We start from the raw sequence: 18,497 nt of genomic DNA on the forward strand, positions 1-18,497 counted from the left end.
AGCTAGAACAGTTTGTAGGATTCTGTTTCGAAATGGCATTAAAATACATTCATAGGTGTGTCTCTAATTAACTCAGATGTTGCTAATAAACCTATCAGAAGCTTCCAAAGACATGACATCACCATATGGGCTCTCCCATATTATTTAAAGGCATAGCACTCTTAATGATGTAAACTTTTGACTTTGCAGAAAGTGATAAAAATACCCTAAAATATTCTCTCGCTCTTTTTTTTGGCATTTGGCAAATATAAATAATTTTGTTAATCCTAAAACGGGAAAGGTTTATTCTGATTTCATGTCAGATAGTGAGGAAAACAAGCATATGTGTCTTTTTAAATAGTGTATTTAACCTTTGATTTAAATCATAAAAAAAGTATATTATTTATTCTAAAAAATTGAAACATTGAAATGCATAATGTTATTACATGTTTCAACATATTTCCAAGTGCATCAAGTTGTTGTGCACTGAGCACGACATCAGATTACTTTTCCTCTAGTTTCATTCATCTCTGATATCATGATGGGTGATGGCTACTGATGAGTGAGCTCTACCATGTTCGGGTGCTTGGTACTCTTAACGATCATTTTGAAACTCAAGCATTTTTCCCCAAAATCTTCCAAAAAATGCATGAGTTCACAATAGACTTCCATTACACTCGGTAAATGAGTCTAGCCCGTCCGAGCATCAAAATGCTTGTTATGAGAACCAAGCACCTGATCACGGTACTGCTCGCTCATCACTAGTGAGGGGGAATCAGATCAGGACTGGTCAGGAGCAGGGCCAAAAAGGAGACTCAGGAGTATCCCTGAGATTAGGGATAGCATAGGGTCTCATAACTTGAGGGACAGTTTAGGAGCCCTGTTTCCCCGCTATCCCCTAGTCATCGTGACACCCGTTCTATGCTGTAGGTCAGTGCTCTCTGGCTGTGGACAGGAGCTGCGAAAATTTTCTAATCTTCTTGTTTTCCTGGCAAGGCATTTGATTCGCCAAAATGATGTGATCATCATCTCTGCAGCGTGTGGCACACAGGTGACAATTAGTGATGAGCAAGCACTAAAATGCTTGGGTGCTTTTTACCCAAGTCGAGCAGGTCAGGCTTGAGATGAGTAATGAGTATAATGGAAGTCAATGATTGGACAGTCCAGCTCTCTGCCCAAATGCAGCCAGGCATAAATAGAGCACTTCCAGTGGGAGGGTAAGTAGGCTGTGGGGGTTTTTTTTGGGGGGGGGGGTTTACACACTCAGTCAAACACGTTGCTTTTACCCCCAGTGAGAGCCATTTAGAGACTGCAAGTAGCTCTTACTGAGGTGCCAACTCCCATCATTCAGTGAAGGAGCCCGCATTTGGTTTGGATCTTTCATGAATGACACATCCAAGAACCCGCGATACTCGGCTGAGAACCTAGAGTACTCGAGCACCCTGATACTCGATTGAGTATTGATCAGTTGTGAGCACGTTGGCTCTTCACTAGTGACAATGCCCCAGTCCGTAAAAAAAAAACCTTGCGGGTAAGTAAATTTGTGTTGCTCCTGCCCAACGCCAGAGAGTACTGACCTGGACTGTGGTTATGTGAAACGATCCACTCATCTCTACTTCTGCGTGAAATTCTCACTGATGACAACCCATTCTTGCCTCATTAATGCTTAAAATTTAACACAATTTCTGTGTTTCTGTTGTTTATCCACCCACTTTTTGAGGATTGAACACAGGTTCCTACTTAATTATACTACTTATCCATTGAACTATCTTGGGGGTTTAGCAATTCATTGTATTATTTGTGTCACCATTGATTGAGATTTTGCAAACAGATTTGTGTTATATGGTTTTAGTATTTAATAGTTTTTATAACAGTTTATAATTTTTGCAAATTGCTTTTATTAACATAAATATCTTTACAAAAAACTGCAAAGTGAATGAAATTAACAAAAAAAGAAATCTAAATCAATCAATATTTGGTGTGAGCACCCGTAGCCTTCAAAACAGTCTTAAAGCTTCACTTCATCTAGGTACACTTGCACATAGTCTTTGCAGGTAGGTTATTCCAAACCTCTTTGGAGAAATAACCACAGATCATCTTGCACAAATCCTGTCTTTTCATGTAATCACAAAAAGACTTGGTGAAGTTGAGATCAGGGCTCTGTGGGGGCTGTATTGTCACTTTCAGGACTCCATGTAATTATTTACTCTAAAGATCGTTTTAAATGACATTTGCTGTAAGTTTGAGGGCATGATCCTACTGCAGAATAAATTTGAAAGCAATCATGTTTCCCAGATGATGTTACATGATGGCTAAGTATTTGCTTGTTTTGTGCAATATTGAGGACACAAGGAAAAATGCCAATGTAGATGTAGTGGTTGGATAGAAGAGTCAGTAAAGCAAAGGTACTAAACAATTGTGGTCACAATTAAAATGTAACTTTTAATATCTAAGTTAAAAAATTTTCTTATACCACACAACATAAACGGTTGTAGAACCAACCAAAAATTGGAGCTAATGTTTAGGCTCCTATCATTACCCGGTTAAGGACACTGTATATCCGGTAGTAATAACCCTACCGGAATAACACCCGTTGAGACAAAGGAGAAAACTGTCCCATATATGATGTATATGTTAGTGATCCACAGCACGAATATACATTCAGCAGGAGTAATCCCACCAAAATAACAATAATTGAGACCAGAGTGTTACTGTCTCATAAATAGTATGTACAATCTATAATCCACAGCGATAAATAACCATAATAAGGTCTCACTGTAAAGAATGAAGCAAAAAATTAGTTGTCCAGTAACGGGGGGGGGGGGGGACAATCAGCCTCACAATACCCCTTAGCTGGCAACAATCTGACCTGATACTTTCTTAGACCTCCCGACACGTGTCTTAATTTATCTTAATCCTCAGGGGACTGTGGTCAAGAAATTACAGCTGTAAAGATAAACAGTATAATCAGACTAAAACAATGCAAAGATTCACTAAAGAGTTCGCAGAGCATTCTCAAAAGGATCTCCTACCTACCTTCATTAAGAAGACGGACATCCAACATTCTGTGTCCGGGCTGGCATAAAGCACTAGGCTTTCAAACTTGCCGCCCTTAAATATCCTGTGGGCGGAACGCCCCACTTATCATAATTACCACCCCCAGAAGAAGGGCAGCATCCCCCTACCAAGACTGATCGGCCGTGGGCCAATGATCAGAGAGGTGTGACGCCCACCAAGGTGTCTAACCACAACAGGTGGTGGACGTCACACAAGCCTCGCCCTTAGGGACCAATCAGCGCCACAGACGGAGAGCCGTCCCTCAAGGACCGGTCATGTGATACGGAGATGGGCGGTGCCTTAGTGACGTCCTGGTTCGGTGCTGTGTCATGTGCCCGGATGTACGCCGGGTAATTCCGCGCGGTTCCGGTCACGTGGCGCTGTGGTAAAAGACAGGATGGGTGATGCCGGCTTGTTGTCACATGAGCGGATCACATGACCGCTATGTGCGCCGGGTAATTCTGTGTAGTTCCGGTCACATGGCACTATGAGCAATAATGAGATGGGCGGTGCCGACATGATGTCATGGATCACATGATCGCCATATGCGGGGACGTCACTGAGGGACGGCTCTCCGTCTGTGGCGCTGATTTAGTGAATCTTTGCATTGTTTTAGTCTGATTATACTGTTTATCTTTGCAGCTGTAATTTCTTGACCACAGTCCCCTGAGGATTAAGATAAATTAAGAAACGCGTCGGGAGGTCTAAGAAAGTATCAGGTCAGATTGTTCCCAGCTAAGGGGTATTGTGAGGCTGATTGGCCCCCCCCTGTTACTGGACAACTAATTTTTTGCTTCATTCTTTACAGTGAGACCTTATTATGGTTATTTATCGCTGTGGATTATAGATTGTACATACTATTTATGAGACAGTAACACTCTGGTCTCAATTATTGTTATTTTGGTGGGATTACTCCTGCGGAATGTATATTCGTGCTGTGGATCACTAACATATACATCATATATGGGACAGTTTTCTCCTTTGTCTCAACGGGTGTTATTCCGGTAGGGTTATTACTACCGGATATACAGTGTCCTTAACCGGGTAATGATAGGAGCCTAAACATTAGCTCCAATTTTTGGTTGGTTCTACAACCGTTTATGCTGTGTGGTATAAGAAAATTTTTTAACTTAGATATTAAAAGTTACATTTTAATTGTGACCACAATTGTTTAGTACCTTTGCTTTGCTGACTATCTGATTAATTGGTAAGCAACGACACATCCTTATTCTAGATGTAGTGGTTGGCCAACTTAAATTAGTGCAAGAAATAAAGGACACATAATGCTTACTTTGAAATTAAAATGTCCATCAGGACTATCAGTTCAGAACTGGTAGCAACCAGTTTGACACAACTACAACCATCTAGAATTCAATATATTGTGACCATATATGTTTTTCAGGGAAGGATTGTGGCCACTGTAAAAAAAAGGCCAAGTAGAACCATAGAATCACAGAATGTAAGAGTTGGAAGGGACCTACAGGGCAATTTTTTACAACCCTCTGCTCAATGCAGAATTCACTAAATTATCTCAGACAGATGTCTGTTCAGCCTTTGCTTGAAGACTTCCATTGAAGATCTAACCACCCCTTGTGGCAACCTGTTCCACTCATTGATCACGCTCACTGTAAAAAAGTTTTTTCTAATATCTAATCTGTATCTTCTCCCTTTTAGTTTCATTCCATTGCTTCTCATGTTTCCAAGTGGAAATGAGAATAATGATCCCTCTACGCTGTGACATCCTTTCAGATCTTTGTAGAACGCTAGTAAGTCTCCTTTTAGCCTTCTGTTTTGCAAGCTAAACATTCCCAGATCCTTTAACCATTCCTAGTAGGACATAGTTTGCACTCCTCTCACCATCATGGTAGCTCTTCTCTGAATTTGCTCCAGTTTTTCAACATCTTTTTTTAAAATGTGGTGCCCAAAACTGGAGGTGAGGGGGATAATTATTTCACGTGATCTAGACTCTATACTTCTCTTAATACATCCCAGAACTGTATTTGCCTTTTGCTGCTGTTTCACAATGTTGACTCATGTACAGTCTGTGATCTATTAGTATATTAAAGTCTTTTTTCACTTGCTGTTGCTTAGTTTTGTTCCTCCAATTCGCTAGATGTTACTTTTGTTCTTCTTGCCCAGATGAAAAATGTTGCCTTTCTCCCTGTTAGATACCTTTCTATTAGTCGCTGCCCATTGTTCCAGCTTCTCCTGATCTTTCTGAATCTATCTTCTCTACTGTTAGTCATACCTCCTAGCTTTGCGAGTGCTCTTTCTATACTTGACATGAGAACTGTGGGCAGTGGATTCAGTTGAACTTATGAGCTACCATGAGGTCTCATGACACTTGGTGTGAACACCGTGAGCAGTGAACTCAGTTGAACTCATGATGTCACTGCTCATCCCTGCCTACTGTGTGACCCGCTGCTGTAATCTGGGGTGACCTCATGATGTCATCTTAGTTCGCTGAAGTGGTTCTCACACAGATCAGTGGGTGAGGCTGCAGTGGCTGCTCTCCCAGCCTATAAAGGAACGTTCTGTTCTTCATAAGCTGGGACAGGGAGTATGGGATCATTATGGGACCTCCTTATTGAATTATGGCGGACCTAGATTAGGGATTTTGCAGGAAATAAATTTGTGAATGAGAGTATTGTGGCGACCTGGACTAGCCAGGTCGTCAACACACCCCCACCCTGAGACAGGCACATCAGCCAGACACAAAACCCTTGTTGCCTCCCTCTAGGGGCTGATGTCCACACCAGGTGGGGTGGAGCCAGGCGGTTGGCCCCACCCACTGAGGAGTTCACAGTCCTGGAGGCGGGAAAAGGAAGTCAGAGTAGTTGAGGAGAGAGTAGCGTTCAGTTAGGAAAGTGGTAGGAGAGGAGCAAACTGATCGTGTCCGGGTGTGTGGCCCGGGCACTAAGAGCAAGGTTGGCAGACGGTGGTGGCCGTCTGCAGGAGAGGCAGATCGACGCGGAACCGTGGGACCGGGGACGGGCGATGGCCCGCTGGTACCGAACCGGGGAGCGAAGTGAAGCCGGCACACACAGGCAGGGCCTACGGACCCCGGCCAGGCTTGGAGTCGCCATTAGAGGTCAAATCCGTCAGGAAACCCCTGGGGTTCCGGTCACTAACAGCCAAGACCCGATAGAAGGCAACCGTCCGACCAGCAAAAGGAAATACAGCTACCGCCACAGCTAGAGTTCCAAGGGCCAGAGCCTGCGGTCAAAAGGGCTCCTCCGGCATATATACACGCTGGGGAGCGGGTTACCGGTGGGCATCCATCAGAGCCGAACATACACAAAGGTGCAGGGAAAGGCAGCCACCACTAACCGTCCGGGAGAAGTCACAGCAGCCGGCTGCGGGACCCGTCCATCCAGCCGTTTGGTTTACCAGAGACTTTGCGTACATTTGTGGCTGAGTGAGTACCACCGTGCCGTCCCGTGGGTGGCGTCACGGACCAAATCCCCCAACCAAACTACCCCCCTTTCACTCACGGGCGAGGAGCGCCGCTCGAGTCCCTGGATCTGGCCCACCGCTCGAGCCACCGAGCAGCCATCGCAGCAGCGCCGGACCCGAGCGTTAGCGAGCGCAGCGGCGCCCTCCCCGCCCGCGACAGTATCTCTTGTCTTTATTTCTTTACTAGTTTTTACATTTAATGTCTTTCAGGTTCACCTTTGGGGATTGTCATGGGACCTCACTATGGATTACACTGGACCTTTTTTTTGCTAAAATTGTAAATTAATTAGTGAATGAGAGCTGCAGTCAGGGAGTGTTTGTTGAAATTATTTTTTTTCTCTATTTCAAACTACTGGATTAGTAATGCAGGTGTCTTATTGACACTCCCCCATTACTAATACCAGGGCTTGATGCCAGCTGGCAATTCACAGCTGGCATCAACCTGATTTATTACCCCATGTTTTTCATGTTAGGGGACCTATATAATGTTAGACATGTTTTTAATGTTTTGGGACCTATATAATATTAGATGTGTTTTTAATATTATGGCTGATTGGTGTACCTATTACAAGTATTTTCAAAGTAAATATGTCTAAAAATTACTTTCTATGTGAGTTCTAAGCTAGAAAGAACATACTTTATTACTACCAAGGCAGTTACGTAAATCGGCCATGTCACCAGGCTCTAGTATAGATGCTGGCGCATGGCATATGCTGGGTGCATACAGGGCACGAAGAGCAGGCAAATGCCAAATGAGATGCTTTCATTCTTCACTTCAGTGACAACCATGACCTATAGGATCCGACAGCAATAAAACACAAATGTTATGTAATATATATAGATAATAAATGCATTATTTCTTTGCCATACGTTCTCTGCATATCGAGGTTCACATTAAACACATTAAGCCGTGTACAGGATTACTTTTAGCAATATTTCAGGTAAAAAATGCCCTATTAATTGTCGGATCCATCTATCTACATGTCCTGACCACACTCGGTGCAGAATACTTGGCTTTGCTGTGAGAGGAATTTTTGGCCAATAAGGGAAACTTTGCACTTGGAACAGGCGAAGCAATCACTGTGCCACTGACAGTCCTCAAATGAGATGTACTCGCCACCTTCTTGACCTGGGAAGAAAGGAGACAGATGAGAATGTGAGAAAGAACACATTAACACAAGCAAAGTCCCACCTGACATCAGAATAGCTCCTTATCCACATAACAGCATGACGAGGCCTCTATCTTAATTTGTGTGCAAAATAAATAGCTGTTACATAGCAACTACCATAATATTTGGCTCCAGGCTCGTTTTAGCATCGGCACTGAGTCACAAGGAAACATGACCCCCAGCCGTGATAAGAGCCTTCCTTCAATCAAGACTCATGGGCCAAACGTTTTATGGCGATAAGAATACAGGTGTAGCAAAGGCGTTACAGCAGATATTACACATGTGAAGTTTCCACATGCAATTCTCAATTTTTATTAAATGTGAAATTGATCTTATGCAAAAATACAGACTCGGCCCTATATATTATAGCTTATTTACAGTACATGCTAATTTCTGCTATCATTTTCTAGTTATAATAGAATGATTTTTTATGTATGTACATATTATTTATTATTTGAATTGGCCAACAAACCTATCACACGGGGTTTAACTCAAACCGCACCAAATGTCAGGGCAGCATCTGACCCTGTTCACACAGCAGAGTCTGACACTGTAAACTAAGGGGTGCTTCACACACAGCGAGCTCGCTGCCGAGATCGCTGCTGAGTCACGCTTTTTGTGACGCAGCAGTGACCTCATTAGCGATCTCGCTGTGTGTGACAATGAGCAGCGATCTGGCCCCTGCTGCGAGATCGCTGCTCGTTACACACAGCCCTGGTTCGTTTTCTTCAAAGGCGCTCTCCCACTGTGACACACAGATCGCTGTGTGTGACAGCGAGAGAGCGACAAATGAAGCGAGCAGGGGAGCAGGAGCCGGCGTCTGACAGCTGAGGTAAGCTTGTAACCAAGATAAACATCGGGTAACCAAGGTGGTTACCCGATATTTACCTTAGTTACCAGCCTCTGCAGCTCTCACGCTGCCTGTGCTGCCGGCTCTCTGCACATGTAGCTGCTGTACACATCGGGTTAATTAACCCGATGTGTACAGCAGCTAGGAGAGCAAGGAGCCAGCGCTAAGCAGTGTGCGCGGCTCCCTGCTCTCTGCACATGTAGCTGCATTACACATCGGGTTAATTAACCCGATGTGTACTGTAGCTAGGAGAGCAAGGAGCCAGCGCTCAGTGTGCGCGGCTCCCTGCTCCCTGCACACACAGCTAAGCGGTGTGCGCTGGTAACTAATGTAAACATCGGGTAACCATACCCGATGTTTACCTTAGTTACCAGTCTCCGCAGCTTCCAGACGGCAGCTCCGTGCAAGCGCAGCGTCGCTTGCACGTCGCTGCTGGCTGGGGGCTGTTCACTGGTCGCTGGTGGATCTGCCTGTTTGACAGCTCACCAGCGACCATGTAGCGATGCAGCAGCGATGCTGACCAGGTCAGATCGCTGGTCGGATCGCTGCTGCATCGCTAAGTGTGAAGGTACCCTAAGTCTCTTGTTAAGCTATTGAGTTTGTGTGACTGGCTCGGGCATTGACCGAGCTGTGTTCTCTTTGGTTCAAGCTTGCAGGAGTTAAGTTCTGCTAGTCTGGTGATTGTCTCTGGAGTCACATGTTGTGAGAGACCTATCACAGCTACTCACTTCCCTTTTTAAGATGGTGGATTTGATTCTCCGACGCCTATTATAGCTTTTGCGATACCGATCCTTGTGCTGTGGTGTTCCAGTCTCTGAAGATCTTCTGTGCATTTTTTGGTGTGTTGTGGAAATATTCTTGTTGTCTATTTCCTCTCTGTTCTGTATTTGCTCCTGAGCATGTATTATCTGTACATCTGTGTGTGCTTGCTGTGTGACAGACTTTTGGTTTTCCCTGTTTGTCTTTTTGTGTTGGATTAATTATTCTTTTCACAGCTCTCACCAGGGGTAATAAAGCAGGGCTGTCCAGGAGCAGGGCTAAGCTGGTAGTTCAGACCTCTTCACCAATCCCATGATCCCAACATATTATTACTCCTTTATAAATCACTCGTAAGACCACATCTTGAATATAGGATCTAATTTTGGGCTCCACTTTTTAAAAAGGAAATTGGAAACTGGGAGTAAGTTCCAAGGCAGGCAACTAGGTTCTAAAATGTGATGGAAGGTCTCTCCTATGATGAGAGGTTTGAAAAGTTGCACATGTTTAGCTTAGAAAGAACACATCTCAGAAGAGATCTCATTTATATGTATAAATGCATGTGTGGTCAATACAAAAGATTGGTGTCATGATCCAGGCCGGTATCTGCTGCTGTGGTTTTACCCAGCTCAACTTGATAATGTCAGGGGTTAATTACTCCCTGCCTCATTCTGGTTCCAGGACGCTATATCTTGGCGCTGCCCCTCCAGTTTGGCACCAGTGATAGTTTATGCTCTGCAGTGTGTATTACTGTCTTTGGTGAGTTTCCCGATCTGTCCTGCTTCCCTGCTACCTGGTTCTGACCTGTACCCTCCTCCATTCGTCCGTCTGTCCAGGTCCCTGACTACCCACTCCTGTCTACTGTGTATCCTTCCCTGTCATATCCCAGTCCTGACCTGTTTGTCCTCTTCCTTTGTTTATACTTGGACTTCCCGGCATCTGACCTGTATCCACGATCTTGATCCCGACCTCCGTCTCTCCCTTCAGGTGTATCTGTGACTTCTCGGCTTTTGACTCTCGGCTATCACTTGACTACGATTTGTCTATCCCTGTGCTGTTGACGAGATCTCCTGCTGCTGACTCGGTATTATAACTACTCTATTGGCCTCTGGTGATTTACCTGCTAACTGCACTCTGAAGTTACATTGCTTGTAACTTCAGCTTCCCCTAGTGCAGTGTGACAATTGGTACATGACTTGTTTGTTAATAAGTACCAGGGGGAATTCATTACGTGTGGAGAAAAGGGGATTTTGGCAGCTAAATAGGAAGGGGTTCTTTACAGTTAGAGCAGTCAGACTGTTGAATGCCCTAGCACATGAGACAGTAATGGTAGACACTATACCAGCATTCACACAACAAACAGCAGCATGGGTTATAAATAATCTACTAATAGAGATTATATAACTGGTGGAGAAAGATTAACTCGATGGAGCTTTGTCATTTTCAACCTATATAACTATGTAACGATGTATCTATATAATTTTACATAGGTTAAAAAAGACACAGATCTATAATTTTTTGCTCACTAGTCAGTCTTAAATCTTAATATCCTTTTGCTGTACACTGAGATAACCATCATATACCGGTAATTCTGTGCCTAAAGTACACAGTATAACACTTACCAGTGATAGGTTTTGCACAAGCGCTGCATTTTTGTGCAAAAAGATTACCAAAGCAATCCATGCAGTACGGCATATCATCCTGCGATGTGATCTTTTCTCCAGCCAGTTTCTTCTTACATCCGGTACATAAAAAGCATTCTCGGTGAAAAGGCTGTTCTTCAAAGGATATTCCGTCCTTGGTGATGCCCTGTTCAACATTACAGTATGAATGTGGGGTTTGACAAGTATACAATGCAGGTAACTAAAAAATAGTATTAAATAATACAGTACCAAACAGCAAAAAATAAAAACATATTAACAGGAAATAAACGGAAAACCTAACACTCACGTCTTATGTATTGACCTTTGGGGAATTCACAAGAAACCTTCAATTCGATTGACCCCCAAGAAATGACTAACATTTTAAACTCTTTTCCATAAAATCCATTACTTACAATTATATTATATTTTCCGTGACAAGTAGAATTTTTTTTAATTGGCATCCTACTTTCATGATTTAGTGTTTTGTACTTGTATTAGTTAATGGCTGCAACAGGTAGAATAATATCCTTGCATACATCATTTGCAAGAGAGACAGGACAGTGTTACTATCTTTGCATAATTCATTTAAAGGAAAATCCAGAAAGCCAGTATTATCTTTGCATACATCATATACAAGTATTGATAAGAAGCATTCACTTTCTCTGCATATATCAATTACAGAGAGACAGCAAAGCAGTACTATCTGTGTATGCGTATTTTAAAGGAAAAGAGAAGAAGGTTATACTAACTGTGCAAATATCATTTTCAGGGAGAGACAGGAAAAAACTATCATCTGTGCATGCATCATTTTCAGGAAGAGAAAGGAAGACAGTACTATCTTTGCATACATTATTTACAGGGAGAGACAGGAATACTGTACTATCTGTATATACATAATTTGTCATTAGAGAAAAGGAGGTGTTACTATCTGTGTCCACATTTTGTAGTGAGACACTACTACAGTATTTGTGTCTATATTGTGTACAGGGAAAGACAGGCAGTCATCACTATTTGTGTTGCAATATTTTAGAATAGGTAAGCAGGCACTGTTTTTTTGCCTATATCATTATATAGGAAAAGACATATATCTTGCCCTTACATTGCCAAGGCAGAAATATTCAGGCACTTGAGGAGGGAATGGGTGATAATATTCACACAAGCGATAGGAGGGAGTATTTTAAATTACGCTACCTTTTATTTAACCCTCTGCATTCTAAAATATATACATGGTTATATTAATAATTTACTGGCCGATTTGCTCCAAACAGCAAGATCTGTCATATAAACAGTATACAGCAATTTTTAACACTACCTGTCTTATTAACATACTGTATAATAACATGGCAAGACTTAAAATAGATGGAAGGTTATCCTATTATGCTTCATTGCTGTTCCAGAGGAAGGAAGGCTATGAACCTCCGATGTCATGGAACATTCATACTTCAGTATTATTCATTCTTTCATGTATGTAAAGATAAACTGTTAATGGATAATTAGTTAAAATTCTGCATAAATTGTATCTAAAGTACCTTTTTGCAGGCGGCACAGTGCTGTGCAAAGTCTTTCTCATAGCAAGCGACACAATAAAGGCTAGAGTGCTTGGGCACAAATGATTTGGATCCTAAAGGCTGCTGACAACCTTGGCATACAAAGCATGTCTCGTGCCAATTACAGCCCTTATACTCAATTTTACGAGAACCTGTAATATAAAGGAACATGTTGTAGATTTAAGGAGGGTTGGCATTTAACGAAAAAAAACAAAACCTAAAAAATCAAAACCGCTGTAAAAAAGAAATTGTATGTACACATCAATGAGTGAAGACTGGTCTGTATGAAAGAAACTTGTTGGATTTGATGTCTAGAGATTAGTCTGGAGCTCTGAGGCCCCAATTTATGAAAAAATAACCCACACGTGGCACGTTCCATTTTGTCCATCTGTGTTTAGCGTGTGTCATCCATGTGTTTTTAGTCAGTGCTGGAGAGGAAAAGTGGGGTTAATGCCAGCTGCCGCTGAAAGAAGAGATTGTTGATTATTAATAATATTCTTTATTTCATAGGTCTACACGTTTCAGGGCTGAAGGCCTCTTCTTCAGGACCAAATGAAGAAATCCACAATACATGTATGATGTATTGTTGATTCCTCCATTTGTTTCGATTTTTTTGTGTCACTACGCCATTTACCGATTAGAATAATTGATTTTATATTTTGATAGATCGTGCATTTCTAAACACGGCGATACCAAATGTGTGTATATTTTTTATTTTTTTAACCCTTTAATTTTCAATGGGGCAAATGTGGGGTAAGTCATGATAGTGACAGGAGTCATCACATGACTCTGTGCTACCATGACAATCATCGGATCCCTGTGATCGCATTATGGGATCTTCGATGCTGGCGGGGAAAGGCACAATTTAAGGGGTTAACAGACGCAGGTGGATTGCGGATCCACCTTTGCCTGCAAGGCACACATGTCAGCGGTGATCACTTCTTCATGATTTAGGACGTAACGTTATGTCCTAGGTAGTGAAGGGATTAAAGGGTTATTCCCAATATTATTATTATTATAACACCTACTACATATTGGGATAGGATCTTGGAGATGGGAATACCCCTTTAAGCACTTACCGTAAGGTAGCCATACACATTAAAATAGGGTCAGTCAGTCCCACTGACTTTGGGAGGATTGGCGGCCATCTAATGTGTATGGGAGCTTACAGAATCTAGTTTCCTGTGATAAATGATGTCAGAAAAGAGAAGGATTGGGCACTCTGTATTTAAATGCCCCATCTTTCCTGAGAATAAACTGTAAGGTTGCTGACAGTGAGGTACTCCCCTTTCCCCATGCAGAACATTATTCATGCTTGTCTGAATGTGAATGGCATCTTTAAAACACACAAAAGTGAATGAAAATGGAGATCTTCTTACGTAGTAGATAAATCTCTATGGCTAAGGGATTTGTACCACAGAAAAAGCCCCTAGTAAATGCTATAAAGAACGTAAGGCATGACAATTGACAGCACAGCTTAGATGTTCTGTAACCATTTTCTTTGGGTTTCTTTGTGCATTGCTCCCCATTGTGTTAGCAATAGTTGTGTGAGCAAATGAGTGGAGGTAAATGGCCCGAGAGTCAAGTACTGGGTGGAAGATAACAAGCATTGGGCCGTTCAGTCCTGAGATATATTGGTGCGTTGGTATAAAATAGCACCAGAAAGGGTTTTGGTAATTTTTGGTTTTGGTGATCAGTACAGACCAAAGGTTTGGACACACCTTCTCATCTCTAGAACAACTGTTAAGAGGAGACTTTGTGCAGCAGGCCTTCATGGTAAAATAGCTGCTAGGAAACCACTGATAAGGACAGGCAACAAGCAGAAGAGACTTGTTTGGGCTAAAGAACACAAGAAATGGACATTAGACCAGTGAAAATCTATGCTTTGGTCTGATGAGTCTGTCGCGGGCGGAGGAGGGGACGCCGCGCTCTCCCACTGCTCGGGTCCGGCTGCCGCGGCTGTTGCGGCCTGCTGCTGCTCGGTAGCTCGAGCGATGGGCCGGATCCCGGGGACTCTAGCGGCGCTCCTCGCCCGTAAGTGAAAGGGGGTTTGGTTGTGGGGATTGTTTATTGTCCGTGACGCCACCCACGGTTGTGGTGATTGAGTGTACACCACCGCTGCTCTGGCTGGGGATCCCGGGAGTGATGGTGTGGAGCAGCCAGTTGTTGTGTTGCCCCTCCGTGGGTAGGGGTTGGTGATCCCAGGGCCCAGTGATGGGGTTGGGATGGTGGACAGACGGGCTATGGGGCCTGTGGAGGTGCAGGGGCGCAGGGGCAGCGCTGTGCCGCACGGCACGAAGGTACTCACTCAGCCAGTAAACACGACACAGTTCTCGGTAAACAAACGGCTGGTTGGACGGGTCCCTCAGACGGTTGCGCTGCTGATATCCCCTGCAGTTGATGGTGACGGTCTCTTCCCTGCACCTATGTGTTGTTGTTTGGTAGCGATGGGTTCCCACCGGTAACCCGCTCCCCAGCTTAGATATGAGCCGGAGGAGCTTCACACTTGCCCGCAGGCGCTGGCCCTGGGAAACTGGTGCCTTGGCGGTGGCGGTGTCTCCCCTTAACGGTCGGACTGTTGCCTTCAATCGGGACTTGGTTGTTGGGAGACAGTCGTCCCCTTCACTGACGGATTTGGCAAATTATGGCGACTCCTAGCCTTGCCGGGATCCGAAAGGCCCCTGCCCTGGTGCTGACTAATCTTCGTATACCGCTCCGGTACCGCCGGGTCACCACCCGTCCACGGTCCTTTCGGCAACCTCCAATCAGTCTCGCCTGCAGACGGTCACCGCCGTCTGCCAACCTTGCTGTCTCAGTCCGGGGCACACACCCGGACTAACTTCAGGCTTCTTGCTGTCACTACTCCTACTTTCCTCCTTTACCACTTCACCAGCTTCACTTCACTTCCTTTCACTTTCCACTCTCAAGCTAATCCACTTGTTTACTCCTTCACTTCCCTAGCTTAACTGCCTGGTTTTCCCGCCTCCAGAGCTGTGAACTCCTCGGTGGGTGGAGCCAACCGCCTGGCCCACCCCCTGGTGTGGACACCAGCCCCTGGAGGAAGGCAACAAGGATTTGTGTTTTGACTTTGGTGTACCTGCAGGGAATGTGGGGTGCGTGTAGTGTTGTGACCTGTGACCCCTGGCTTGCCCAGGGCGTCACAAGTCCAAATTTGAGATCTTTGGATCCAACCACCGTGTCTTTCTAGAAAAGGTGAACAGATGGACTCTACATGGCTGGTTCCCACCGTGAAGCATGGAGGAGGAGGTGTGATGGTGTGGAGGTGCTTTGCTGGTGACACTGTTGGGGATTTATTCAAAATTTAAGGCATACAGAACCAGCATGGCTACCACAGCATCTTGCAGTGGCATGCTATTCCATCCAGTTTGCATTTAGTTGGACCATCATTTATTTTTCAACAGGACAATGACCCCAAACACACCCCCAGGCTGTGTAAGGGCTGTTTGACTAAGAAGGAGAGTGATGGGGTGCTACACCAGATGACCTGGTCTGCACAGTCATCAGACCTGAACCTAATCAAGATGGTTTTGGGTGAGCTGGACCGCAGAGTGAAGGCAAAAGGGCCAAGAAGTGCTAAGCATCTCTGGGAACTCCTTCAAGACTGTTGGAAAACCATTTCTGGTGACTACCTCTTGAAGCCCAGAATGCCAAGAGTGTGCAAAGTAGTAATGGAAAGCAAAAGGTGGCTACTTTGAAGAACCTAGAATATAAGACATGTTTTCAGTTGTTTCACACTTTTTTGACTATTTCATTCCACATGTGTTAATTCATAGATTTGAATCTACAATTTTCAGAGTCCTGATAATAAAGAAAACTCTTTGAATGAGAAGGTGTGTACTGTATATGGTTCTGCTTTAGTGATCGGCAGTCAGATGAGTCTTACCAGGCATTATGGAGGCTTTGCAGTTGAAACACTTTGCAGAATACTCATTAGAGTAGCAGTCAATACACAACAGGAGCTCATCCTTGGCAGCAAAAGGCTTCTCCACCAAAGAACACGTGCACTTGGCACATTTAAAGCAAGCTTCATGCCAGTGACTGTCTTTATAGGAGAGATCCTGGAAGAAAAATAATCCTTCATTAGGATATGTGCACACGTTGAGTATTTGCAGCAGATTTTCCTGCAGCAACCACTAAAGTGTTGGTAGGTAAAATGCTTTGTAAAATATACACATATTTGCGTGTATTTTTCTTGATTTTTTCGTGTGTGTGTTTTTTTCCCCTTACATTTCAATGAGTGAAAAAAACCACTGCAAAAACACTGATATAATTGATATGCTGCAGATTTGCAAAAAAAAACCCCTATTTGATAGTTCAAATCTGCAAGGAAACAGTAAGCAGAAATCTCATTCACATGTTTTTCAGTGGTAAAAATGTGCTGAAAAAAGCAGGAAAAACAGTGTGTGAATAAGCATAAACATTTCAAATAATATGACAAATGGAAACATTTCTGTTAAATACAATGCCATTGTCCAGAAGACATCACTGATACAGTAGACAGTGTTGATAAAGAAATGGTCCCCAAGTATTATATATTTCTTTATTTAAATACTTAAAAAGAAAGCCTCATGCAGTTCCTCTTAGTTTGATACATAGTCAAGATAAGCACACGGCTGGGGGCTGCAGCCGGTAGCTGTATGCTTTATCTGTGCTGAATATCATAATATCTGGGGACTCTACGCCAATTTTTTTTCTTTCTTTCTTTATTTTTACACCACTAGAGATGCACACACAGCGCCTCTGATTGCATTCAGATATGCAGGGATTGCCAGTGGGTGGGGGAAGTAGTGCATATGTATGAGGTTAATGAGCGGCCCCGGAAGTAGTATGAGGGGACCCAGAAGCAATGTACATCCATGAAAGAGACTCAACAAGTATAATGCACCTGCTTTCCTCTTTTTTATATTTTTCCTTTATTTTTTTAATTACTTAAGTTGCCAGATCCGGATCATTACCCAGACCTGGGGTTGGTGTATGGGTACTTTTGAACTGGCGCGGATCTGGACTTTTACAGTCTGAGTCTGCCCATCACTAACGATGTTATGTCTATAGTATTCTTACAAAAACACACTAAGGGCTCTTACACACAACCAATTGCAAACTATGGTATGGATTGATAGCACTTGGACCTATATGATAATCCATGGGGCTATGCAAGTGTGATTATTTCCTCGGACCAAGGCCATTGCTGCTTGCCACATGCCTGTCCATACAAATGCAGTATGGAACCACTGGGTACTTTATATCCAGGGTACTCAGAGTACTGAAATGTAAAGAAGCCATACCATATACTTCTTACAAATTCATAGAACATTAGTCCCCATCTCAGCTGTGGAAAAATTCACACTGAAAATCCCAATATTAAAAAAAAATAATAATAATAATTCCTTTACATGGATCAATATCTCAAATAAGTGGTCTTTTGGAGGGGTTTCACTGTGAACTGAACTACAACATTAAGAAACCCAAGGACTAATATCTCAATATCACTGGATTATCCCAATTTACCTTGGAATCACATTCAATGGGGTTTTTACATCCTTCACATCTATTTGCAAAAATGCTTTCAAAGCATGTGACACAGTATGGATCTTCTTCTCTCACAGTATATTTTTGACCATAAAGCGATTTCTTACAATGGCAGCAGTCAAAAGCTTTTTCATCCATGACAATAATTCAACTGAAAGACAAGAAAACAGAAAATTATCAAAAAAAATTAATGATGATGAAATGTTAGTAGAAGAACGGTAATCAACCGATACATTAAAATATTGAAATATTAACGCATACAAAGAAAAACCCATTTGATTTTCAAATTAAATTCTTGAAGAACCTTATGCGGAAAACCATATGAATGAAGGAGCACCCATAAGGCATACTGTGATAATGTACAGTAGATAAATAACTCCTATTAACATAAAATGCATACTGCGGGGTGAGACAAAGTGAAATAGATGAGGCCATTAAGTTCTGATCTACATACTGAACACCATTATAGAAATCCTCATAGACGAAACCA

The 18,497-nt window shown here is 43.1% G+C and overlaps 1 protein-coding gene across 1 annotated transcript in view; it reads right to left on the reverse strand.

The window, feature by feature from the left end:
* Positions 1-4,177: 4,177 nt before the first annotated feature.
* FHL5 (four and a half LIM domains 5) overlaps positions 4,178-18,497 on the reverse strand; it is a 101,505-nt gene continuing 87,185 nt past the window's right edge. Inside the window, exons 2-6 of the mRNA XM_075338398.1 lie at positions 17,987-18,158; positions 16,362-16,536; positions 12,440-12,609; positions 10,890-11,076; positions 4,178-7,621 (exon numbers count right to left, since the gene is read on the reverse strand). Of these exons, the coding sequence (XP_075194513.1) occupies positions 7,470-7,621; positions 10,890-11,076; positions 12,440-12,609; positions 16,362-16,536; positions 17,987-18,145 (843 nt within the window). The 5' untranslated portion in view covers positions 18,146-18,158 and the 3' untranslated portion in view covers positions 4,178-7,469. The remainder of the gene's footprint in view (positions 7,622-10,889; positions 11,077-12,439; positions 12,610-16,361; positions 16,537-17,986; positions 18,159-18,497) is intronic.

Source organism: Anomaloglossus baeobatrachus, chromosome 3 (assembly GCF_048569485.1).
Source record: "Anomaloglossus baeobatrachus isolate aAnoBae1 chromosome 3, aAnoBae1.hap1, whole genome shotgun sequence".
Lineage (NCBI taxonomy): Eukaryota > Metazoa > Chordata > Amphibia > Anura > Aromobatidae > Anomaloglossus > Anomaloglossus baeobatrachus.